The 27,611-nt window shown below is 35.6% G+C and overlaps 1 protein-coding gene across 15 annotated transcripts in view; it reads right to left on the reverse strand.

Annotated features, from left to right (window-relative positions):
- The window catches only part of RALGAPA1 (Ral GTPase activating protein catalytic subunit alpha 1), a 269,144-nt gene that overhangs the window by 59,706 nt on the left and 181,827 nt on the right, over positions 1-27,611 (reverse strand). For 14 of the 15 annotated variants that reach the window (XM_045059797.1, XM_045059798.1, XM_045059796.1 and 11 more), the window contains one exon: positions 7,997-8,120. In XM_045059797.1, the coding sequence (XP_044915732.1) occupies positions 7,997-8,120 (124 nt within the window). Of the gene's footprint in view, positions 1-7,990; positions 8,121-18,256; positions 18,356-27,611 lie in introns of those variants that run through there. The other variant, XR_006599527.1, reaches the window with a different exon arrangement.

Genomic DNA, 27,611 nt, shown 5'->3' on the forward strand with positions numbered 1-27,611 from the left:
TATGGAGAACAAGCCTTTTGCATGTTCTCAACTAATGCTTGATCCAGAATTATTAGTTAGAGCTGCTCTGTTCACACTGGTACTTTTTCTTAGGTATTTGAGGATGCCTAATTAGTAGGAGTTAATTAGGAAAGAAATCAACTGCTGTGCACTATGCATCTTTTGTTAGGCTACTAGGTGTTAATGCTAAATTGTGAAGGCTATGGGAGGACACCAAGGCCAGAGAGAAAAATCAAGTGGCAAAAACCAAGACTGGAAAGTTAAAACAATAATGTCACTTTGATAAGATGATTAATTAGATATGTCATATTTACACATTGAAACTGGATTCTTAATTAACAGTACCTATCACACAGCTCAGAACAAAAATACAAAAATGCAGAACTGCACTTTTCATGCATTAAAAAAGTACAAATTAATCGGTGCAGATTTTTGCACATATTTTTTTCCCGAGTATAAATAAAAGACATGCTAATATCAGGGTCACTGCATTGAGTGATATTCCTTGGACTTGTGTGATACACAAAGCCAGCAACTTGTCTTGTCTTACTGAAAATTAAAGAAATACTAGAAAGGAAAAAGAAACACAAAAGAAAAAAGAAACTTAAACACTGCTTGCATCTCTTCACTCGGAGAAACCACTTTATATGTATATTTTTAAAAAATAAAATCTGAAATATGGATGGACCTAGAGGGTATAATGCGAAGTAAAATAAGTCAGTCAGCTTATGATTTCACTCATATGCGGAATTTAAAAGACAGAACAGATGAGCAAAGAAAAAAAGGAACAAAAAAGCAGACTCTTAAATATAGAAAACTGGGGGTTGCCAGAGGGAAGGGGGGGGGCCGCGTGGGTGAAATAGATAAAGGGAATTGAGTATACTTATTGTGATGAGCATTGAGTAATGTATACAATTATTGGATCATTATACTGTACACTTGAAAGTAACATAACAGTATGTTAATTATACTTCAATAAAAAATTAAAATTAAAAAAAATCCAAGTAACTGATAAAGTGAATTATAAAAACCAATCTTTGTACCATGTGAACTAAACATGTCTCAACTATCAATATCAGTTACAATGGCTGAACATATGAAAAATTAGTTTTTACACCACTACAAGATTGCCTCATCACTTATAAAATTAAAAAAAAAATTGGCTCAGTAATACATTCATATAATTAAAAATTCAAAAATATACCAAAATTCTTCCTTTGATAGCTCTTGTGTATAGCTACTCAGTTCCCCTTCCAGAAAGCAGTTTATTAAATATCCTTCCAAAAACGTTCTCTGTATATGCAATTAAATTCTTATATGTATGTGTGTATACACACACACAGCACACACATATAATGTTCTGCACCTTGCTTTTTTTTGCACTTAAAATACCCTGAAAAGTACTCATTAGTAAGTAAAGAGCTTCCTCATTTGTTTTGTTTTCATGGCTTCACAGAAGTTTATTTTCTTGATGTACAATAATTTAACTAGTCCCCTACTTGAAGGATATTTAGGCTGTTTCCAGTCTTTGCTATTATAGTCAATGCTGCAGTGAATAACACAGAATACATGTCATGTTGCATTTGTGAAAGTAGAAGTGTAGGACAAATAATTAAAAGTGGAACTGTAAGTCAAAGGGCATATGCACTTTTAATTTGAAGCTCACTACCAAATAGCTCTCTACAGATGTCACCAACAGTGAATACAAATACCTGTTTCCCTCATGGCCTCTCAAATATATTATCAAACTTTATGATCTTTGTTAATTATGATAGGTGAAAAATAGCATATAAGTGCAGACCTTTTGTTTTGTTTTAGTGAACAGGTTATTTATCTTCAGGTCAATTCTCTGATCATGTCATGGAGAAAAAGTCTCATTTTAGTGTTCCTTTGTTCTAAACACTTTTGTAATACTTGATGGTCTCTATGTTTTTAATTAAAATTTTTATCTAGAGATAACTGTAGATTCACAAGAAGTGTTATGTGACTTGTACCAGATTCCTCCAATGCAAAACTGTATTATAACCAGGACACTGGCATTGATACGATTAAGAAACAACATTTGCATCACAAGGATCCTCACTTCCCTCTTAACCTACCCCCTGAAACCCTGGCAATCAGTAATCTGTTTTTCACACTAAAATGGTCATTTCAAGAATGCCATATAGGGGTGCCTGGATGGCTCAGTCAGTTAAGCATCCAACCCCAGCTCAGGTCATGATTTCGCAGTCTGTGAGTTTGAGCTCTACATCGGGCTCTGTGCTGACAGTGCAGAGCTTGGAGCCTGCTTTAGATTCTGTGTCTCCCTCTCTCTCTTCCCCTCCCCTGCTTGCGCTCTCTCAAAAACAAACATTAAAAAAATTTTTTTTAAAAGACATCAGACAGTGAAATAATTTTTTAATTATTTTATTTTTTCTATAAATGTTTTTATTTATTTTTGAGAGAGTGTGAGCAATAAAGGGGCGGGGGTGGGGGGGGGGGACGGGACAGAGGATATGAAGCAGGCTCTGCACTGACAACAGCAAGCTCAATGTGGGGCTTGAGCTCACGAACCATGAGATCATGACCTGACCTGAAGTCGGACACTCAACCAACTGAGCCACCCAGGTACCTCAGACAGTGAAATAATTTTTGTATCAACCATCAAACATAACTATGAAAATATCAGAGGGGAAGTAAAGCCTAGTGTATTTACCCATATTTTTTTTTGCCACGCTCTTACTTTCTGGTGTTCCAAGGTTCTATCACTTCCTTTCTGTTAATAGAATGTCTTTTAGTTCTTCTTTTAGGGTAGGTCTGCTGGCAACAAGTTCTCTAAGTTTTCCTTCATCTGAGAATGTTTTGCTTTATTCCTTTACTAGCTATATGATTCTGGTTGACAGCATTTTTTTCTTTTAGTACTTGAAAAATATTGTCACTTTTTTCTGATGAGAAATTCACTATTATTCTAATTGTTTTCCCCTTATAGACGAGGAACAAATTTTCTCCCGATGCTTTTGACATTTTTTTGAGACTTCTTATTTTTCAGAAATTTAATTATGATGTGTCTTAGTATGGATTCCTTTAGATTTATCCTGTTTGGGTTTCACCCAGCTTCTTCAATCTGTAGCTTTATTAGCTTTATTTCTCCTGCCAAATTTAGGAAGTTTTCAACATTATCTCTTCAAGTAATTTTCAGACTCAACCTCTTTCTCGTCTCCCTCAGATAACAGGAATGTTAAATCTTTTGTCATAGTCCCATAGGTCTCTGATGCTTTGTTCATTGTCCTTAAATCTATTCTGGAGCACCTATGTAGCTCAGTCAGTTGAGTGTCCAATTCTTGATTTTGGCTCAGGTAATGATCCCAGGGTCATGGGATCGAGCCTTGTGCCAGGATCTGTGCTAAGCATGGAGCCTGCTTGAGATTCTCTCTTTCTCTCCCTCACCACCCCTACCTTCCTTCTGCCTTTGCCCCTTTCTCCACACAATGTGCTCTTGCTCTCTCTCTTTAAAAAAAAAAGCCTATTCTCTCTCTGCTGTTCACATTTTTTACTGTTTTATCTTTCAGTTTATTGATTCTTCTGTACCCCCATATCTATCTGACTCTGTTGCTGTGCCCACCTGAGCTTTTTATTTCAGTAATGAAATTTTCAGTTCTAAAATTTCCATGTAGTTCTTTCTTGTATCTTCCTTTTTTTTTTTTTAATTACTGAGACTTCCTATTTTTCATTTATTTCAATTGTGTTCTTCACTGCTTGTGAAGATATTTATATTATGGTTATCCCAAAATTTTTGTCACTTGGTGTTGGTATCTACTGTCCTCTTTTCATTCAGTTTGAGGCCTCTCTGGGTCCTGGTATGATTTTTGATCAAAGCCTAGACATTTTCATGTTATGAGATTATACATCCTATTTAATCCTCCTGTCTTAGTTGGCTGTTTTGTGACACAGCTCTGTCAAAGAAGTGAGGTGGTTACTGCCTCACTATAGTTAGATGGAGGTTCCCCACTTAACTTCTGCTGACACCTGCAGAAGGGAGATCTTCATTACTGTTAGGTGGAGGCAGGAGTTCTGGTTTCCTCTGTCGTATCCACTGAGACAAGGTTAGTCCTTAGTTAGTAGGGTTAGTCTCATTACTGCTGGATGATGGTGAAAGGCCTACTTTTCCACCAGGCTTCCTGTGATCTACCCAGTGGAGGAGGCAGGGTAACTCATTATGCTGGAGGTGGCAACAGATTTCCAGGTTCCTCATGTAGTCTCCACTGACCTTGTGGTGTGGACTCTCATGAGGGTGAAAGTCTAGGCTCCCTAACTGACCTTTGTTGTCAGAAATGGAGATGGAAGTCAAAGTAGTTACTTTGGTTGTTGGAGTTTGGTTGGTGTTTGCTTGGAGTAGAGCAGTTACTGTCTAAATATTTTCTTTCTCTAGATTGCCCCTTTCCTGATCCGTTGGCTAGAAAGAGTGGGCTTTTGTTGGGATTCTTTTGGTCAACGCTTGTTGATGTTTCTAGGTTGCTGGCTATTTCAGATTCAAGTTGGAGATATATGAGACAAAAAGAAAACCTTGAAAACCTTGAGAACCCATCATGATGTCATTCCTTGGTCCTGAGTTGGTCTGTCTTCTTCTCATCGCCTTTCAGAGTCTTTTAATATTTGTTTTATATGTAATGTCCAAAGTTTTTGTTACACTTAGTGTGAAGAGTAAGCAGAGTATGCCTCTTGATCTTCTTAAAAGTGAAAGTTTCCACTTTACAACTCAATGCACATTAATATATTCACAGGTAAGTGCAATCATCACCACAGTCAATCTTAGAACATTTTCATCACTTCAAAAAGAAACCCTGTACTCTTTAGCTATCACCCTGATCTTCCCTCATCCTTCCAACTAGTCTGAAGCAACCACAAACCTATTTTCTGTACACGTATGTGTGTGTGTGTGTGTGTGTGTGTGTGTGTGTGTGTGTGTGTTTCATATAAATGGATCATAACACTTGGTCTTTGTGACTGGTTTCTTTCATTTAACATAATATTTTCAAGGTACACCCACACTGGAGCACACATCAAGATTTCACTCCTCTTCATAGCTAAATAATATTCCATTATAGTAATATACCACATTTTATCCATTCACCCATTGATGGACATTTGGGTTTTTTCCACCTTTTGGCTATTGTGAAAAATGCTACTATGAACATTCATGTATAAGTTTTTGTCTATATATACAATTCCATTTCTCTTGGATACCTATCTAAGAGTGGAATTTCTGACCATATGGTAATTCAGTGTTCTACTATTTGATGAGCTTCCAGATTGTTCTCCACAGCAGTTGCACTATTTCACATTCCTAATAGCAGTGTAAGAGGGTTCAGATTGTGGTGAATCCTACCCTACAGTTGTTAGTATTCGACTTTTTGATCCTAGCCATCTTAATGGGTGTGAAGTAGTTTTTTTCTGTGGCTTTGATTTGCATTTTTCTGATAATGATGTTGAGCATCTTTTCATGAGCCTCCTGGCTATCTGTATATCTTATTAAGAGAAATGTTTATTCAGGTCCTAATTTTTTAATTGGGTTGTTTTCTAATTATTGATTTGTAGGAGTTCTTTGTATATCTTAGATAGAAGTCCCTTATCACATATATGATTTCAGCTATTTTCTCAAGTTCTGTGGGTTGTCTTTTCACATTATTTATGATGCCCTTTGAAGCATCAAAGTTTAAAGTCTGAAGTCCAATTTATTTATTTTTCCTTTGTTGCTCATGTTTTTAGTGTCATATCTAAAAATCCCTTTTATTTGTCAATTATACCTCCATAAAGCAAGGAAAAAAAAGCCATATCCAAATCCAAGGTCATGAAAATTTACCTCATGTTGTCTTTTAAGAGTTTCATACTTTTAGCTTTTACAATTAGGTTTTTGACCCTTTTTGAGTTAATTTTTGTATATAGTGTGAGGTAATAGTCCAACTTTATTCTTTTGCATGTGGCTTTCCAGTTGTTCTGGCACCATTTGTTGAAAAGACTATTCTTTCTCCACTGGATGGTGCTGTCACTTGTTAAAAATCAGTTGACCATAGATATATGAGTTTAGTTCTAGAATCTCAATTCTTTTCCATTGGTCAATATGTCTATTTTTGGTGCACTGCCATACTGTTTGATTACTATTGCTTGTATTAAGTTTTGAAATAAGGAAATGTGAGTACTGCTAATTTGTTCTTTTCCAAATGTCTCTTGCTTTTACTAATATGTTTCTGTTTTTTTTTTTAACAGAAAACTTATTTAGAGTGTTTATACTTTCTGAAGCCCTTTCACGTAACTAATCTCAACTGAACTTCCCATATCTATTGCCTAAAATAGATTACCTTGACAAATACGCAAACAGGAACAGAGACCCCAAGTAACTCAAAGTGAAATAACATGTAAGGTAAGCCATAAAAATATATACCGAATGCTAAAGGCTTATGTATCAGACACTGTACAAGGCACCGGGATATCTTTTAAAAGGAAAAATCAGAGGCGCCTAGGTGGCTCAGTTGGTTAAGCGTCCAACTCTTGGTTTAGGCTTAGGTCATGATTTAATGGTTTGTGAGTTCAAGCCCCTCATAACTGTGTACCACCAGTACAGAGCCTGCTTAGAATTCTCTCTCTCCCTCTCTCTCTGCCCCTCCCCTGATTGTTCACTCTCAAAATAAATAAATAAACTTAAAAAAAAAAAATGAAGGCTAGTTTAACAACAACAAACAAAGGAAAGTTCAATGAGATCAAAGTGCTTTTCCTCTAGGAGGAGCTTATAGTCTAGTGCAGTGGTCTTCAACAATTTTGCTCATGTACTATAACAATTTTAAGAAACTATGTATTAAACTGACAACTATAATGAAAATTTTCATCATTAGTTTAAACTACTACAAAAGATATCATTTCTAGTGTACTGTATGTCACATGTATATGCTTTTAATATATTTTCATCAAAATTGTAGAGCTACTGATTTGGCTGATACAATATATATAAAATGCCTGCTATTAATGACAAATCCATCAGCCAGCATCAAATTCCCTTTCTGATAGAAAATGTCTGACACTTCCTGTGTCAATTTGGGTAAACATATTAATCCAAATTTCTATGACAAATACTTCCCTTCTGAGTTAACAATTCTAAGATAGACAGATTTGGTACAGGAACCTTGACACGAGCAGGTTGCCAGGATAACATGAAGTGCAGTGCCTTTCAACATTTGTTGATTTGCTGTCAGAGACTCTCTCAGAACATGCCTTCTTGAATGAACTTTTTTTTTGGCATCAAACATTTTGGGGCAATGTAGGACTCAAATGAGTGTGTGGTATGCCTTTCTTTTACAAAGTTGAAGAACTGAAAAGGTGAGGCAAGTGACTGCAGAAAGGTTTTCAGGCATTAGTTTCAGTAAAGTTGAGGAACTAGAAATTAATCTCCTCTAAACTAACCTAAAAGCCTTGGTACAGCACTAAAGATATTCATATCTTAGTTTGAAGATCACTTGTCTAGTGGTCACAGCTGTGAGGAAACTCCAGCTCTCCTAAACCTATGACTTCAGTGCTCTCTAACAATATACTGACTCATTAAAAAAACCAACAACCTTCCTTTCAAGGTCTGAACTGCTTCTGTCTTTGCAGATGGGAAATCAAGCAGAAACAATAACAAACCCATCGTTAAGTTGTTGAGTCTCCTAAAGTAATTCTAAAATAAGCTAGAAAGCAAAAGAAAACCACTGCTTCCAAATAAAAATACAATGATATTTGGTATAATTTAAAAACAATACCTCCCAATCGGGGTGCTTAGGAGGCTCAGTCGGTTCAGTGTCCAACTCTGGATTTCAGCTCTGGTTGTGACCTCATGGTTCCTGAGTTTGAACACTGCGTTGGGCTTTGCGCTGATAGTGCGGAAACTGTTTGGGATTCTCTCTCTCTCTCTCTCTGTCCCTCCCCCACTTGCGATCTTTCTCAAAAATAAACAAACATAAAAAAAAAAAAAAAGAAATAAAAACAATACCTCCCAACCAAGACCGGCTACAAAATCTTCATATGCTTGACTTCCACCTGTATTGGTGAGAATGGAATGTTTGTCTTCTTGTCCTTCAGCAACATAGAACACTGCGATCTTGTGAGTCTCTCGACTGTAAAATAAAAGATTACACCATTCATTTAATCATTAATTTATCTATTCACTCATCCAATAATTAAGTTCAATGTACAAAGTATGTGGCAATAAAAAGAGGAAAATGAATTAAATCTTATAACCTACAGAGGAAGATATGTAATTGTAAGTAAAAAATTAGGAAAGTTATAAACTTGCCAGTGGAATAAAAGAAAGGTATGATTACTTCTGACTGGAGAAACAGAGCGACACTTAAAGGAAAGAGTAATGCTAAGTTTGGTGAAGGCAAGTGAGATCTGACAAATGAAGAGGAGAAAAGAGTATCAGGAAAGACATGTGTGAATGCATGAAGCACCTAAAGAATTATCTACTGTACAATGTAGATGAATCCCAGAGTTAAATGGATGTGTTTTAGAAATAAAACTAAGTATCGCAGTAGAAATATGAGTGAGAAATGATCCATTTCTTCAAAGTACAAAATAAGAAATTTATACACAAATATTATAGAACCATATGGAATAACTGACAAGGTCTTGGACATTTTTTTAAGGTCTCCCTCAAATTAAAACTGCTCATAAAAACAAATTTCTTGAGTGACATTTGGCCTTCCAAGTTAACTAGGGCATACTACATTCGGTCTAGGGTGATTTAACAACGCATGGACTAATGAACTTTATGATCAGAAGTAATGTTTTCACTACTATAGTATGTAGGAATTAAAAAGGAAGCAAACAAACCTAAGAAAGGTTAGTCAGACAACTATATTTTCCTACACATTTTGAAGGAGCTATAAGGTCATGAATGTGGGTTTCAACATCAGCAACTTAAAATCAGGAACGAAGATATTTTAGCCGCTTTCACTGATAGCAATATTTCACTTTATGTGGTGAACACTTAGGCGATTTTCGGTGTATTTAGTGTACTGGCGGGATAATCTAACCCAAGGAATAAAATATAATTTTGGGGGGGGGGAGGGGGACAACTTCCAGAATTATAGAGTAAGAATCTCAGTGGACCCTTTCCCAGTCAAAATAATAATCTTAGTGATGAGGATGATTTTTTAAAAATCACTTAAAGTCTCTTAATATTGTCTTAAGGGCATATAGCAAATGGCGAAACATACATTTAAGAAAATCTACCAAATCTGGTAAAAACAGAGTGAATCTTTGGTATCTGAGCCATGATTGCTCCCTTATGCTACCCCTTTACTTCCATATTACAACTTTACCCTGGGCATTGTACTTAGGCCAAAATAAGGGTTCCTCATCCCCTCCAGGTCCCAGACTGGAAATATGGTCTCACCCTGGGAGCAGCAGTCTGCTGGCTGTGTTTCTCTTCCGCCCAGTTCCATGCTGCATAAACTATTCCAGGCAGCTATGGCCTCTCTTACAACAGAAATTCTAGGTGCAAAAGGCTGAGTCTGTTCCAATTTTCCCCACCCTAGCTTATCAGTGGGATAAAGGTTTCACACTGATAGGGGAAAGAAAGGTAGGAAGATGAAGAACTGCCAATCCCTCCCCAAGTGTCCGCTTATAGAGGTAGGGTATTACTCTAGGAAAAGTTGGTCCTTGACCCCAGCTCAGGTACAATACAGTGGCAGAGTACTGCCACTACATGTGTTCTGATCAGGGTGAAGGGCAGATCATATGGACAAAGAGCTTAGTAGCAGCTCTGCCTGAGGGGAATGATTTTATTTTGAAACAAAACTCCATGCCTACGGGTATTGTCAAAAACAAGAAAAAGCATGGTGGAAAAAAGCAATTAAGAGAAGTAGCACCTCCCGACACAAGTAAAAGAGCACAGCAGCCAAGAGAGAAAGAGAAGTAGAAAGAGACAGCCAAGAAGAACCCTCTTGAGAACACAGTCAAGTCTAGGGGTCAAGAAACCTGTGTACATGTACTAACTGGAACCCACACAAGAGCAATCAGAATAAGATGCAGGACAGATAGGAAGGCATTCCCCAACCCACACAGACTTACCAACACAAAGTTAAGCCTCATAGTACTCTACTTAAACTCAGGGTCAACTCCTAGGAAGCCACAACTTAAAAACAACATCCAGTCAATGACTGTGCATATCCAAGGCCGTACTCTCTTTGGAGCAACCAGAGAGCAAACCTCCAAGGTACTAGTCTCTGGGTGAACATGGGATTAAAAATATAAATACTCTGACTATGACAGCAACCTCTAAGCCACACATACATCCACAATAAACAACAAAAAACTAACTGGTGAAGGGGGCCAAAGTAGAAACTTAAATATTAGATTATGTCAGCCCAGGGAGAACCCATGGTAGCCCTGCTAAAAGATAAAAAACTTTAAAAAATTTTTTGAGTAGGGAGATTTGAGGCTGCACATTGTGGGGAAATAGACTTTGTAGGATTAGTTTAGCCCCATCATTAGAAAATAAATGATCAAGTAAACAACCACCACTACCAATACACTTTTGATTCAAAGACACAAATAATGTTGAAAGTAAAATAAATGGAAAAAGATACCATGCAAACAGTAACCAAGAAATCTGGGGTGGCTATAGTTAATATTAGACTTTAAAACAAAAAATGTTAGTGATAAAAGAGACATTTCCTAATGTTAAAAGGTCAACCTACTAAGAAGATATAAAATTAACACACATGTACTCACACAGAGCTTCAAAATAAATGAAGCAAAAACAGAATTGGAGACAGAAACAGACACTTCTACAATCGTAGTTGAAGACTTCAATACCCTACTTTCAATATTAGACAAAGAAAAGAGTATCAACAGGAAAATAGAAGACTTGAACAACACTATAAACCAACTAGACCTAAAAGGACATCTATAGAACACTCCAGAAAGTGGAGAAACACATTCTTCTAGCAGGAAACACATTCTTCTCAAGAATACAAGAACATCCTTCAGGCCAGATCATTTGGTAATTAAAAAGCCTCAATAAATTCGAAAAGACTGAAATTATTCAAAGTATATTTTCTAATCACAATGGAATGAAATTAGAAATCAATAAAAGAAAAAAAACTTTGGGAATTTCACATACATGTAGAAATGAAACAATGTACTCCTAAATAACTGAAAGAAAAAATGTCAAGGGAAATAAGAAAATACTTGGAGATGATGAAAATGAAAACATAACATACCAAAAGTGATGGCATGCAGGTAAAGCAGTGCTCATTGGTAAATTTATAGATGTAAATGCTTATATTTAAAAAAGATGGGGTGCCTGGGTGGCTCAGTTGGTTAAGCGTCTGACTCTTGACTGATTTCGGCTCAAGTTATGATCTCAAGGTTTGTGAATTCGAGCCCCACATGGGGCTCTGCACTGACAGTGTGGAGCCTGTTTGGGATTCTCTCTCTTGCTCTCTTTCTGACCCTCCCCTGCTCATGCTCTCTCAATCTCCCTCTCAAAATAAATAACTAAAAAAAAAAAAAAAAAGATGGGAAGATCTTGCATCAATAACTAAACTTTCTACCTTAAAAAACTAGAAGAAGAGCAACTAAAATCAAAGCAGGTACAGGAAGGAATTAATAAAAACTAGAGTGGAAAGAAAATGAAATGGAACAGAAAAACAACAGAGAAAAAAATCAACAAAATCAAAAATTGGTTCTTTGAGATAATAAAAAAAAATTGGACCTTATAGCTAGACTGAACAAGGAAACAAGAAGAATCAAATTACTAAAATCAGAAACTAAAGAGATATCATTATACATGTTACAGAAATAAAAAAGATTCTAAGGCAACTATGAACAATATTAATTTATGCCAACAGATTAGATAACTTAGATTAAATGGAAAAATACCTAGAGACACAAATTACTAAATTCAACTCAAGAGGAAACAGAACACCTGAGTAGACCAATAACAAAGAGAATCAATTAGTAATATGACTGCAAAGGAATACATAAAACTACATCCACTTGCAGATGAGATGATTTTGTATATAGAAAGGAATCTACTAAAAAGTTTTTAGAGCTATTAAATGAGTTCAGGAGGGTTCAGGATACAATACCCACATGTAAAAATCAAGTATTTCTATATACCAACAATGAACAATCAGAAAACAAACATAAGAAAATTCCTTTTTTTTTTTTTAATTTTTTTTTCCAACGTTTATTTATTTTTGGGACAGAGAGAGACAGAGCATGAACGGGGGAGGGGCAGAGAGAGAGGGAGACATGGAATCGGAAACAGGCTCCAGGCTCTGAGCCATCAGCCCAGAGCCTGACGCGGGGCTCGAACTCACGGACCGCGAGATCGTGACCTGGCTGAAGTCGGACGCTTAACCGACTGCGCCACCCAGGCGCCCCAAGAAAATTCCTTTTATAAAGCCATGTCACTAAAACTAATGAATTACTTAGGTAAATAGGTACAAAAGTACTTAACAAAAAGTAAAGCATAAAACTTATACTCTGAAAACAGAAGTTCAAAACTTATACTCTGAAAAATCACAAAACATTGTCAAACAAAATTAAAGATCTTTAAAAAAAAAATTTCACACTCATGGACGGAAAGACTTAATATTGTTAAGATAGTACCCTCAAACTGATCGACAAATTTAATGTAATCCCTATCAAAATCCCCGCTGCTGTTTTTGTAAAAATTGACAAGCTCAGTCTAAAATTCATAGGAAGATATAAAAGATCTGGAATGGCCACAACTATCTTGAAAAGAAAAAAAAGACAAAGTTGGAGGACTCATAATCCCAATTTAAAAACTTGCTACATTGCAGCAGCAATCAATGCACTGTGATAGTGTCATAAGAAGTGACAAACAGGTCTATATGGAACAGAATCTTTGGTCCAGAAATAAACCTTTATGTTCACTGTCAATTGCTTTTTGACAACAGTACCAAGACAATTCAATGGGAAAAGAAGAGTCTTGTCAACAAACAGTGCTGGGGCAAATGGATATCCACAAGCAGAAGAATGAAGTTGAATTCTTACCTCGCAACTTCTGATCTTACACCAAAAACAACAATCAAAATGAACCACAGATCTTAATATAAGGTCTAAAACTGTAAAAGTCTTATAAAAATGTTTATAAAATTATAAAGTGTCCATGTAAAAAATGTGTATATGAATATTCATGGCATCATTATTATTAATACCTAAAAAGTGAAGCCAATCCAAATGTCCATCAACTGATGAATGAATAAGCAGAAATGTAGTATATTGATATAATGGAATATTATTCAGCAATAAAAAAAATCAAGTGCTGAGATATACTTGCAATATGGGATAACTTTGAAAACACTGTGCTAAGAAGCCTGCCACAAAAGACTATATACTGTTTGACTCCTTTTGTAGGATATGCCCAGTATAGGCACATCTGCAGAAACAGAAAGTAGATTAGTATTGTCTAGACCTGAGGAGTATGGGGCACCTGGGTGGCTCAGTCGGTTAAGTATCTGACTTTGGCTCAGGTCATGATCTCATGGTCTGTGGGTTCAAGCCCTGCGTCGGGCTCTGTGCAGACAGCCCAGAGCCTGGAGCCTGTTTTGAATTCTGTGTCTCCCTCTCTTTCTGCCCCTCCCCTGCTCATGCTCTGTCTCTGTCTCAAAAATAAATAAACATTAAAAAAAGAAAATTTTCTAGAGCTGGTGAGTGTGGTGGGGGATGGTTGGCAGTAATGGGGAGTTATTGGTAATGGGTATGGGTCTCCTTTCGAAGGGACTAAAATATTCTAAAATTAGGTTGTCATGATAGTTGCACAACCCTTGAATGCACTAAAAACACGTACACTTTATTTCAACGTTTATTTATTTTTGGGACAGAGAGAGACAGAGCATGAACGGGGGAGGGGCAGAGAGAGAGGGAGACACAGAATGGGAAACAGGCTCCAGGCTCTGAGCCATCAGCCCAGAGCCCGACGCGGGGCTGGAACTCACGGACCGCGAGATCGTGACCTGGCTGAAGTCGGACGCTTAACCGACTGCGCCACCCAGGCGCCCCAAAACAAGCTTTTAAACTATTTAGAAACATTCAGATGTGGGTTAAAAGGGGATGCTAATTTCAAGAACAGCTCCAGAATTGACAGCCAGGCGCCCAGGCACCCCAAAAACACGTACACTTTAAATGAGTAAAATGTGGGGCGCCTGCGTGGCACAGTCGGTTAAGCGTCCGACTTCAGCCAGGTCACGATCTTGCGGTCCGTGAGTTCCAGCCCCGCGTCGGGCTCTGGGCTGATGGCTCAGAGCCTGGAGCCTGTTTCCCATTCTGTGTCTCCCTCTCTCTCTGCCCCTCCCCCGTTCATGCTCTGTCTCTCTCTGTCCCAAAAATAAATAAACGTTGAAAAAAAAATTAAAAAAAAATAAATGAGTAAAATGTATGGTATAAGAAATACATCTCAAGAAAGCTGTTAAGAACTTAACTTCAAAGCATGATCCACTATATATAAATTCTGATCCTGGCAGAAAGGGAACTTCTCCGTGTTCTTACCTTGTGTGTCTGTGTCATGGTTTGGGAATTCTTGCAATATTTCAAACATTTTCATTTTATTTAGGCAAAGGACTATTAATTAGAACTCATAAATCATAATTTATAAAACTGGAAAGACTCAGAACTGTTCACTTAGTACTATATAAATCTAAAAGTTGGGGGGTGTCTGGGTGGCTCAGTAGGTTAAACAGCTGGCTCTTGATTTGGCTCAGGTCATGATCTCACCATTCAGGAGTTCGAGCCCTGTGTTAGGCTCTGTGCTGATAGTGTGGAGCCTGCTTGGGGTACTCTGTTTTCCTCTCTCTCTGTACCCACCCCGAAAATAAATAAATAAACATTAAAAAAAAATCTAAAAGTTGAGAGAAAGATATGTGCCATGTAGGAAAAAAGAGAATATAAATCTTTACAATGCAAAAGTAAAAGAGAAATCATCTTTATATTATCTATGACCTTCCAATTTTTTTTATTAAAAAAATTTTTTTTACATTTATTTATTCTTGAGAGAGAGTGAGAAACAGAACACGAGCAGGGGAGGGGCAGAGAGACAGGGAGAGACATAATCTGAAGCAGGCTCTAGACTTTGAGCTGTCAGCAGAGAGCCCAACATGGGGCTCCAACCCATGAACTGTGAGATGATGACCCGAGTTGAAGTTGGACACTTACAACTGAGCCACCCAGGTGCCGCGACCTTCTTACAATTTGTAAAAGCAGAGCTCAGCTGCCCTTTCATCTCAAATTTTAATCTTTCACCATTTCTTCTTATTTTTCTACTTACTAACTACTGCTGCTAAAATGTTTGGTATATTGACATTAGCTTAATATATACCACAAAAATGAACAATAAGGTACCAGAAAAAAAAAAAAAAGAAATTAATGAACTTGCAACTTCTATGTGACCATATAAGAATACGCATAGCACTAACAAAGTATTATGAGCTTACCATTGGAAAATTCAAAGCAAAGTCTGCTAAGTTATAAGCACTTCTGAATCCCTACATATACACTGCAATAGAAATAATAATACAAATTCTGAGATTTGAAATAAAAAAATCCGGTGGTTCAACCATGAGGAACAGGAATCAGTTAATCTAGTCAAAGAAAATAAAAGATCTATAAATAGTCTAGGGAGATGAGTATAACTCAATGTAACTTTTTTGAGGTGCCTGGGTGGCTCAGTTGGGTAAGTGTCCAACTCTTGATTTTGGCCCAGGTCATGATCTCATGGTTTGTGAGATCGAGCCCTGCACTGGCTTCTGCAGTGCAGAGCCTGCCTGGGATTCTACCCACGCCCTTCCCCCTCCCCCTGGCCTTCTCTGCTTACCTTATCCTGCATGTGCACATTACTTTCTCTCATAATAAACATTTTATGAAAAATAATGTAACTTTTCATTTTTTCTCCCTAGTTCATCAGACAAGTACAAGTGTACCTCAGAGATACTGCAGGTTCAGTTCTAGGCTACAATAAAGTGAATGTAGCAATAAAGTCAAATGAATTTTTTTTTGTTTCTCAGTGCATTTCTAAGTTACATTTGGACTATATCATAGTTTATTAAGTGTGCAATAGCATTATGTCTAAAAAAGTACATACTTCAATTAAAAAAAAACTTTATTACTAAAAATGCTAACCATCATCTGAGCTTTCAGCAAGCTGTATAACCACTGATAATGGATTACCATAACAAATATAATGAAAAAGTATGAAATATTACGAGAATTACCAAAATGTGACAGACAGACATAAAGTGAGCAAATGCTGTTGGAAAAAATGGTGCTGACAGACTTGCTTGACACAGGGTTGCCACAAACCTTCACTAGGTAAAAATGGCTGTAACTGCGAAGTGAAATAAACTAAAGCACAGCAAAATGAGGTGTGCCTATAATCAGGTTTGTCTACCGGTTTCTTGAGAAATAGCTCAAAATTCGTTTTAATGTCACATAGAGTGAATTTATTTGAACCCACTGTATTGAAAAAAGAAAGGAAACTGTTGTTTCTTTTTTAAAAAAGCAAACTAATAAATGGCATGCATTCATTTGGTATAGAGTATTAAAAAAAATGCCTATGTTTTCTCAAATAAGATGTCCTCCATATAGTCTAGGTATATATAAGACAAGTAGTAGTTTAGCAGGAGCCAAGAAGTAGAAGAGCATAAGGTAACATAAAGAACCATGAACGGCCAAGACTGGCAGGTATGAACTGAGCTCTGGACTAAAGAGTCTAGTCCACGCACTAGAAAGACACTAAGGAAAAAAAAAATCAAAATTTTACTTTAGAAATATTATTCTGGTGGTGAGGACTGTTTAGATGGGGAAGTCAGGAGATGAGAGCCTATACTTAAGAGAGTTATTATAACTCTCAATACTTACTCCATCTTTGGCTCACTATCTTACTCATGTTTGCTTGTGGCTACGTGTTCAGGGCCCCTTGGAGGTTAATATACATTCCTTAGAAATGCTTGCCAAGGCTGAGATGGCTTGTTTTGGCCTCTCATGAATCTGTTAGAGAGAACATTGTCTTTCCCTTCCTTGATGCACAGGTGGTATCATGAGGTCTAATTAAAGGTTAGCTGTTAATCAGGCGCATGCAAACAATCTAAGGTGCTTGTGAACCCTCTGATCTCACTACAATGCCCTACTGCATGTCTCTTCGTTCTATAAAATTTGTGGACTAAGGTCTGGACTTTGCAGAGAATAACTATGCAGCTGCTGTGGACTGTCCTCTGCCTGATCCCCCGTGTCAGTAAGTTACCCCCCAAAAATTCTGTGTAAACTGTGTGGAGTTGCCTGCTTTGTTTTCCATTCCCAAAGGGCCTTGTTAATTTGGGGGATACTTTACCACCCCACTCCCCCACCTTCTAACACTCTCTTAAAAGTAATAAGAACATGAATCAAGGGGTTGGGGGCAAGAGAAGCAAAGGAAAGACAGAGGAAGGGCAAGAGAAAGGAAATGGTCAAGTTTAGGTGACTGATACGATATTTCTAAACATAACCAAGAAAATTATGAGAGAATTTGATTTGGCAATGAAATGGTGACTTTGAAATGGTAATGAGGAAGCAGGTAAAAATCTGTAACATGCAGCTGCAAAATTATGACTGAGAATTGAAAGACAGGAGGAGTACATGGTAAGAATGGGGTTGAGAAGGTATGAGAGATATCACAATGAGAGGGATAGCTATGTTACGGGGTTAGGAGGTAAAAGATGAACCAGTGAAGACAAACTTGGAATAATAGAAAACTAGGAGTTGAACAAGGTAATTATAGTGTTACAGAAGCCAGGGGAGAAGAATATTTTAGAGAAGAGACAATAGTATTAAATTAGGGGATATAATACTCAGGGGGGTTTTAGGGCAGTGAAACTATTATATAGGATACTGTAATGGTGGATACGTGTTACTAATTTGTCAAAATGCATACAATGTACAACACAGAGAATGAACTCTTCATGTAAACTATGGACTTCCGTTAATAATAATATATCAATATTGTTTCAGCAATTTTAACAAACGTTACCACAAGGATACAAGAGACAGAGAAAATTATGTGAAGGAGGAAAGAGGGTGTGTGGGAACTCTGTGCTTTGTAATCAATTATTTTGTAAATCTAACTGCTGTAATCTTTTAAATCTTTTAAAATGCTTATTAAATTAACTAAATTTAGTTAATCAGATAAATCAAAGGGCCTGGTGAGGACTGAGAAAACTTTAGACTTGATGGTCAGGATACTAACCTTCAGAAGGATAGTTTCTGTAGAGCAGTGAGGTCTGAGAACACATGATGAGCAAGACAGCAAAAGAGATATGATTCCTGCCCTCAAGGACTTGACCATCTAGTACCAAAGATAAATTATCATGGGGAAGAGTTAGGACACGAGAACTCACAGATTACCTAGAGAGTTATTATAACTATCTTGGAAAGAAGTAATAAAAATATCTAAGAAATAATAATAATATGGTGTGATAAATGCTATGACAAGGAAGAGTTACAGGGGTCTGTGAGAGCACATTGAAGGTCCAAACATGACTAGGGAGAAGGTAAAGAGTTAGGGGTAGTTTAGGGAAAGGATTAAAAAAAAAAATGTTTAAGCTGAGGCTAAAAAAATCGATAGGAGCTATATACTCAGAAAAATTTTATACCCTAAGACTATTTCATTGTTAAAAAATAATAAAACTTCTTAAAAACTGAGAACAAACTGAGGGTTGATGGGGGGTGGGAGGGAGAGGAGGGTGCGTGATGGGTATTGAGGAGGGCACCTTTTGGGATGAGTACTGGGTGTTGTATGGAAACCAATTTGACAATAAATTTCATATATTGAAAAAAAATTAAAAAAATAAAAAAAATAATAAAACTAAGACAAATAACATTCAATTCTAGAAGAAAAAGAACAATATAAAACTTATAAATTAAGAAATAATAAACAAAAATTAATGAGTTAAAAAATAGAACACAGGGGTGCCTGGTGGGCTCAGTCAGGTAAGTGTCCAACTCTTGATTTTAGCTGAGGTCATGATCTCATGGTTTGTGAGTTGGAGCCCCACATGGGGCTCTCCATCCTGCTGACAGTGCCGAGCCTGGTTGAGATTTTCTCTCTCCCTCTCTCTTGGCCCCCATTTGCTGTCTCTCAAAATAAATAAATAAATTAAAAAAAAAAAGGGCTCTCCCTTCTAAAAAAAAAAAAAAAAAGAACATAATAGAATATAATACATGAGAAACTGTTTCTTTGGAAAGATTAAGTAGATTATTTGTATCAAGACAAGAAAGCCCACTGTAATCATGGTACATAATTAATTACAACTCTAGTTTAAAAGTTAGAAAATGTTTAAAAAATCATAAACATAATAATTTGTTATTGGATACACAATATACAAAATATATAAACTGTAGTAACATCATAACCTAAAATGCAAGGAAGAAGTAAAAATCTAAAGTTTCAGTATGCTATCAAGTTCTAATCAGCTTCAAATAAGACATTATAAATATAACATATTTCATATAAGCCTCATGTAACCACAAAGGAAAATCCTGTAGTAGATACACAAAAAATTATGATAAAGGACTCAAACATACTACTCTAAAAAGTCTTTAGATCACAAATGAAGACACCAGTAGAGAAAGCAAAAACAAACTATCTACAAAACAGAAAACAATGAAAAAATGGCATTAGTAAGTTTTTACCTCTCAATAATTACTTTAAATGTTAATGAATTAAATTTGCCAATCAAAAGACAGAAGGGCTGAATAGATCAGAAAAAAAAAAAGTGAGTTCCAAATGATATGCTGCTTACAAGAGACTCATTTTAGCTTTACAGACAACACAACACAGAGTATGAAAATGAAGGGATGGAAAACAATATTTTAAGCAAATGGTAAAGCAACAAAAAGAAGCAAAGGTTGCTATATTTGTAGACTGTGTGTTAAAAACGGTAAAAAAAAAAAAAAAAAAAAAAAAGTCACTACCATAAATGGGTCAATCCGTCAAGACAAAACAATTATAAATATTTATGCATCCAACACTGAAGCACCTAACTATATAAAGCAAACAGTAACAGTAAAGGGAAATTAACAGCAATACAGTAACAGCTGGGGACTTTAACACCCCACTCTCAACAATGAACAAATCATCCAGACAGGAAATCAAGCAAGAAAGTACATTTGAACAGTACTACAGACCAAACAGACTTAACAGATATATATAGAACATTCTGTCCAACAGTAGCAGAATATATATTCTTCTCAAGTGCACATTCATTCTTCTCAAGTGCACATGGAAAATTACAGGCCAACATGATCTAGGACAGATCATGTGCTGGAACACAAATCTCAACAAATTCAAGAAGATAGAAATCTTATATCATGTATCTTTTCCAAACACAAAGGAATTAAACTAGAAATCAATAAACAGGAGGAAAGCTGAAAAATTCAAATACATGGAAACTAAATGACACACTCCTAAACAACCAATGGGTCAAAAAAGAAATCAACAGGGAAATTAAAAATATCTTGAGACAAACAAAAAAGGAAATACAACAAACCATAATTTATAGAATGCAGCAAAAGTAGTTTCAAGAGGGGAGTTTATAGTGATATATACACACATCAAGAAAAAAGAGAGGTGCCTGGGTGGCTCAGTCAGTTGAGCGTCTGACTCTTGATTTTGGTGCAGGTCATGATCCCGGGGTCATGGGATTGAGCTCTCAGCTCCACGCTGGGTTCTGCGCTGAGCACAGAGCCTGCTTATGATTCTTTCTCCCCCTCCGCCCCTCTCCCCTGTTTGTGCTCTCTCTAAAATAAAAAAAAAAAGAAAGAAAAGAGATCTCAAATAAATAACCTAACTTTACACCTAAAGGAACTAGAAAAAGAAGAATAAACTAAGCCCAAAGTTAACAGAAGAAAGGAAACAATAAAAACTAGAGCAGAAATAAATGAAATAAAGAATAGGAAAACAGAAAAAATGATCAAAACCAAGAGCTGGTTCTTTGAAAATATGAACAAGATTGGAAAACCTTTAGCTAAATAAACCACAAAAAAGAGAACCTGAATGAATGTTATAAACAAAAAGGAGATATTACAACTGATACCACAGAAATGCAAATGATCATAAGAGATTATGATAAACTATATGCCAAACAATTGGACAACCTAAAAGAAATGGTAAGTTCCTAGAAATGTACAATCTACCAAGACTTAATTATCAAAGAACAGAAAGTCTAAACATGTAAGCAGATGGAAGCAGTAATCAAAAACCTTCCAACAAAGAAAAGCCCTGTACCAGATGGTTTCACTGTGAATTCTACTCAACAATTAAAGAAGTAATACCAATCCTTCTCAAACTCTTCCACAAAAGTGAAAAGGAGGGAATACTTCCAAATTCATTTTATCAGGACAGCATTGCCTTGATACCCAAGCTTGTTAAGAATACTATAAGAAAAGAATATTACAGGCCAACATCTCATGAGTTCAGATGCAAAAATTCTCAACAAAATACTAACAAATAGAATTCAACAGTACATTAAAGGATCAAACAACATGATAAGGTAAGATTCATCCTTTGGATGCCAGGATGGTTCAACACATGCAAATCAATAGATGGAATACATCACATTAACAGAATAAAAGATAAAATTCACATAATCATCTCCATAGATGCAGCTAAAGAATTTGACAAAATTCAATATCCATTCATGACAAACACTCTCAACAAATTGGACAGAGTAGGAATGCACCTTAACATAATTAAGGCCTTATCTGACAAGCTCACAGCTAACATCATACAGAGAAAAACTGAAAGATTTTTTCCTAAGAACAGGAACAGATCAGGGTGCCCACTCTCATCACTCTTATTCAATATAGTACTGGAAGTCCTCGCCAGAGCAATCAAGCAAGAAAAAGAAATAGAAAGCATCTGAATTGGAAAGAAAGTAATACAATTATCTCCTTTTGTAGATGACATGACCTTATAAGAAAATCCAGAAGACTCCATAAAAAAACTGTTAGAACTAGTAAACAAATTAAATAAAAATGTAGGATACAAAAATCGGTCATTTTTCTATATACTAACATTGAATTATCTGCCAAAGAAATAAAGAAAATCTCATAATAGCATCCAAAAAATTTACTTAGGAAAAAATTTAACCAAGATAAAAGATTTTCATAATGTAAACTTTAAGACATTGATGAAAGATATTGAAGAAACAAATAAAGAGAAAGATAACCTGTGGTTCATGGATTAGTATTAAAATGTTCATTTGATCCAAAGTAATCTAGTGATTCACTGTAATCCTTATCAACCCAATGGCATTTTTCACAGAAACAGAAAAACTATACTAAAATTCATATGGAATCACAAAAGACCCAAGATAGTCAAAGCAATTCTGAGAAAGAATAACAAAGCTAGAGGCATCACACTTGCTGATTACAAATTATATTACAACACTATAGTCATCAAATTGCATTGTAATAAAAACAAAGATCAATGGAACAGAACTGACAACCCAGAGACAAACCAATGCATAAACAGTCAACTAATATTTGACAAGGGATCCAAGAATACTCAATGGAGAAAAGATAGTCTCTTCAATAAATGGTATGGAGAAAAACAGATATTCACATGCAAAAGAATGAAACTGGACTCCTACTTTATACCACTCACAAAAACTAACATGAAATGGATCAAAGACTTAACATAAAACTCCTAGAAGAAAAATAGAAGGTAAGCTCTTTGACATTGGTCTTGGCAGTGATTTTTTTTAGATATGAAAGCACAAGCAACAAAACCAAAACTCCAAACCAAAACCAACACAAACAAGTGGGACTATGTCAAACTAAACAGCTTCTGCATAGCAGAACAGATGATACACAAAATGGAAAGGGAACCTACGAAATGGAAGAAAATATTTGCGAATTATATATATGTATCAGATAATGGGTTAGTATTCAAAATATTAGTAACTCATACAATTCAACAGTAATAAAACAAGGAATGCAATTAAAGTGGGCAAAAAAAGAAAAGAGGACCTAAGAAAAATGGCCAAGGACTCAAAGAGATATTTTTCAAAGGGGATATTCAAATAGCCAACAGGTACATGAAAAGGTGTCCAGCATCACTAATTATTGGGGAACTGCAAATCAAAACCACAGGGAGATACCGCCTCACAACTGTTAGAATAGCTATCATCAAAAAGACAAGAGATAACAAGTACTGGCAAAGATGTACAAAAGAGACAACCCTTGTACACTGTTGGTGGGAATGTAAATTGATGCAGCCATTATGGAAAACAGTATGGAGGTTCTTCAAAAAATTAAAAACAGAACTACTCCATAATCCAGCAATCCCACTTCTGGGTATATATCCAAAGGAAACAAAATTACTCTCTTGAAGAGATATCTGCATCCCCATGTTCACTGCAGCATTATTTATAATAGCCGATGTGTGAAAAACAACCTGTCCGTCAACAGATGAATGGATTAAGAAAATGTGGTATACGTGTACAGTTGACCCATGAACAACAGGGGTTTGAACTGTGTGGGTCCACTTATAAACAAAAATTTTTCAATAAATACAGTGCAGTGCTATAGATATATTTTCTCTTCCTTATGATTTTCTCAGTTAACATTTTTCCTATAGTTTAAAGAGTACAATATATAACACATACAACATATAACACATATGTCAGTTGACTGTTTATGCTATCAGTAAAGCTTCTGGTCAACAGCAGGCTATTAGTAGTTAAGTTTTGGGGGAGTCAAAGCTGTATACAGACATTCAACTGCACGGGGACAGGAGTGGGGAGAGTTGGTGCCCCTGACCCGTGTTGTTCAAGAGCCAACTAAATAATGGAATTCAGCCATAAAAAAAAGAAGGAAAGCCTGCCATTTGTGACAATTTAGATGAATCTTGAGGGCATTATGCTAAGTGAAATAAGTCAAAGAAAGACAAATATTCTATGTTCTCTCTTATATGTGGAATCTGAAATACTGAACTCATAGAAACAGAGAACAGATTGGTTCCAGGGGTGGGGAGGGGGTAAGGGGCAAAATTGGTGAAGGTGGTCAAAGGGCATAAACTTCCAGTTGTAAGATGAATTCGGGGGAAGTAATGTACAGCATGCTAACTATAGTTAACAGTACCGTACTATATATTTAAAGGTTGCTAAGAAAGAGGGTTTTTTAAAGTTTTCATTACAAAAAATAATTGTAACATGTAACTAAAATAGATGTGTTAACTAACCTTATTGTGGTAATCGTTTTGCAATATGTATATTTATAAATCATTATGTTTAAACCATAAACTACCAAAATGTTGTATGTCAATTCTATCTCAATAAAGCCAGGTTGAAAAACTTTGAAGGGATAATATGGGAATACATAAATTAATTAATTTTTTAAAAAGAGAAAAAAAAAGTCCAACAAAAATAAAAGGAGAAAAGGAATAGGACAGAATTATGATACTATTACCTGCTCGTATGCGTTTTGAAAGTCTCAATGAAAAAGAGTTTTCTAAAAAACCAAAAAGATAAAATAAATTGAAAATGACCCAAGAGCTAAAAGAAAACCCAGAGACTAATAACGAGACAAATGGGAAGAATTAGAAATTTTACTAATTGTTCTAAATTTTCAAACAACAGATAATATTCATTTCATGAACCTGACTATAGCCTTAATTCTAAAAACATAATAAGAACAGATAAAAATTTAAATATAGAATATGCTTAGAAATGGACTATACACTAATTCAAAATGAAAATCTAGTATATTTAACACAACAGGAAGTCAAATGACCCAGTAGGGTTTATCCCAAGAATGCAAGAATTACTTAGTATTATCAATGTAGTGGTTTTAAAGTACATCAATTAGTTAAGAAAGCAAAACTATATGAAAATTTGAATAGATGCTGAAAAAGATTCCTTTAACAGGATGTCCACTCTCTCTTACAATAACTACTGAACACTCTAGTGCAAGTTCTAGTCAATGTAATAAAACATGATATAGACAAAACCAGGCATAACTCTTAGAAAAGAGATTATTTGTAGATAATTATATACCTAGACAGATCCTAAGACTGAGATAACTATAAAATGTTTAAAATAAATAAGAGAATTCACTAAAGTATCTGGATAGCAAAATATAATGGGAAATAAATTCTATTTAGAATAGTATCACAGCAGGGGCGCCTGGGTGGCTCAGTTGGTTAAGTGGCTGACTTCAGCTCAGGTCATGATCTCGCGGTCTGTGAGTTCGAGCCCCGCATTGGGTTCTGTGCGGACAGCTCAGAGCCTGGAGCCTGCTTCGGATTCTGTGTCTCCCTCTCTCTCTGCTCCTGCCCTGCTTGTGCTCTATCTCTCAAAAATAAACAAATGTTAAAAAAAATTTTAGAATAGCATCACAGCAATAAAATAACCCTAAAAGTAATGTCTGGGCCCCAGAATAAATGAAAAACATGCCATGATTACTAATGGGAAGAATGATAACAAATGTGCTTATTCTTTCTATATGAAAGTTTTATTGCATATCAAAGCAAAATATCAATGGCATTTTTTTCTGGAAAACAACAGCCTAATTCTAACATGTATCTAGAAGAATAAACAGGTGAAAATATCTAAGAAAAGAAGAATATGTATGAGGAGGGTGAGGAAGAAGACTGGGCCTATCAGATATTAAAATATAAAGCTACAATAAGTGAAACACTAACATCTGCACAAAATTCATAGAAAAATCAAAAGAAATGAACAGATAGTTTTGAAATACACAGCTACTATTTGATAAAGGAAACATTAAATCAATGGGAAAGGTATATATTACCAACAAATTACAGAGAAAGACTATTCTCCAATATTAATTTCTTACTGCATAAACTAAAACGTATTCCAGAAGAAATAAAGAATTAAATGTAAAATAATTACCACTCCAACAAGTAACTATGGATCTAGAAGGAAATATAATAGAATGTTTAATTGATTTCAAGACAGAATTAATTCTTGAAGTATGATTAAACAATTGAAAAAAATCCAAAGAAAAAAGACTGAGAGACATAATTACATACAAATGAAAAACCTGTATGTTAAACAATGTGAAATTGTTGAAAACTGATAGCCAAACAACTACTTGGGAAAACTCCCACAATAAGTACGAAAGTTAATCCTTATATAACCATATATGTAAGAGAGCTCTTACAGGTTAGAAAAATTCCACTTTAAATAGAAAAAGGACACTAAGAAGGAATTGGAAAAGAGTAAAATTTGTTACAAATACATGAAAAATATTAACTTTGTTCCTAATAAAGAACTATAAATTAAAGAGATAACATGACCTGCCTCTCAAGCTAGGAAAGATTTAGAAATGTGATTAACACCTTGTGTTGGCCAAGTAGAATTTCTGTAAGTATTCTTATACAGTGTTGGTAGGAGTAGAAATTAGTACTTAGTGAAAGGTGGTTTTGCAATATATATGACCTGAAGTAAGTTCTTATGCTTTGATGTAATAATTCTATTTCTAGAAATCTATCCTAGGGCATGACAAAAACAACTTAAATGTCCAATAATCACAGAACTTGGCACCATAAAAAATTATTTTTGAAAAATATCAAAATGGCTGAGGAAAATGCTCACAATATGATAAAGTTCCTTTTAAAAAATGTTTATTTATTTATTTTGAGAGGCTGGGGGTAGGGGCAGAGGGCAAGAATCCCAAGCAGGCTCCATGCTCAGCAAGGAGCCTGACACAGGGCTTGATCTCATGACTGTGAGATCATGACCTGCACCGAAATCAAGAATTGGATGCTTAATGGACTGAGCCACCCAGGCACCCCAATGATAAAGTCCTTTTTAAAAGATAACTTACTATGTACATATATATTACTGTGATTCCAGTTTTTTAAAACAAACAAATCAAATGTATGTCTATCAAAAAAGAGAAAAATTACATAAACAAATGTTAAGAATAGTGTTATAAATACAGTAAAACCTTGGTTTGTGATCATAATTTGTTCTGGAAACATGCTTGCAATCTAAAGCACTCGTATATTAAAGCCAATTTCAAGAACCACTGGCTCACTTATCAAGTTAAAATTTATTAGAAATGTTTGCTCATCCTGTGGAACACTCAAAGAACAAGTTACTTGTAATCCAAGGCTTTACTGGTAGATTGTTTATTTTTCTATTGTATATTTTCTATAATAACCAGAGAAATGAAACATTATTTTTAAAAGATTATTCTAAGAAAAGCTAAGAACAACAAAAACCAAAGAACTGAGTAAAGATTCTATTTTCTCATAAAATTTGGTAGTAAAAGGCATAAAAAAGATAGACTGTAGCTTCAAAGGATGGTAACTGAGAAGTTTTGTTTAAAGGAAGGTAACAGGTGTGCTGATGGTAAAGGGTAAGTAGAAATACAAGATAAACATGGGATAACTTTTTGAAGATCCTAGAGCAGTCAGAAAAGGTAGTAAGTAGAAGTACAGATGGGGGAAAAAAGGCTTTTCTGAAACTGAAGGTGAGCAAGAAAAGATGGCTCAATACAGAAATTTTAAAGCGAGGGGCACCTGGGTGGCTCAGTCGGTTAAGTGTCCGACTTTGGCTCAGGTCATGATC

This window comes from Felis catus, chromosome B3 (genome assembly GCF_018350175.1).
Source record: "Felis catus isolate Fca126 chromosome B3, F.catus_Fca126_mat1.0, whole genome shotgun sequence".
In the NCBI taxonomy this organism is placed as follows: domain Eukaryota; kingdom Metazoa; phylum Chordata; class Mammalia; order Carnivora; family Felidae; genus Felis; species Felis catus.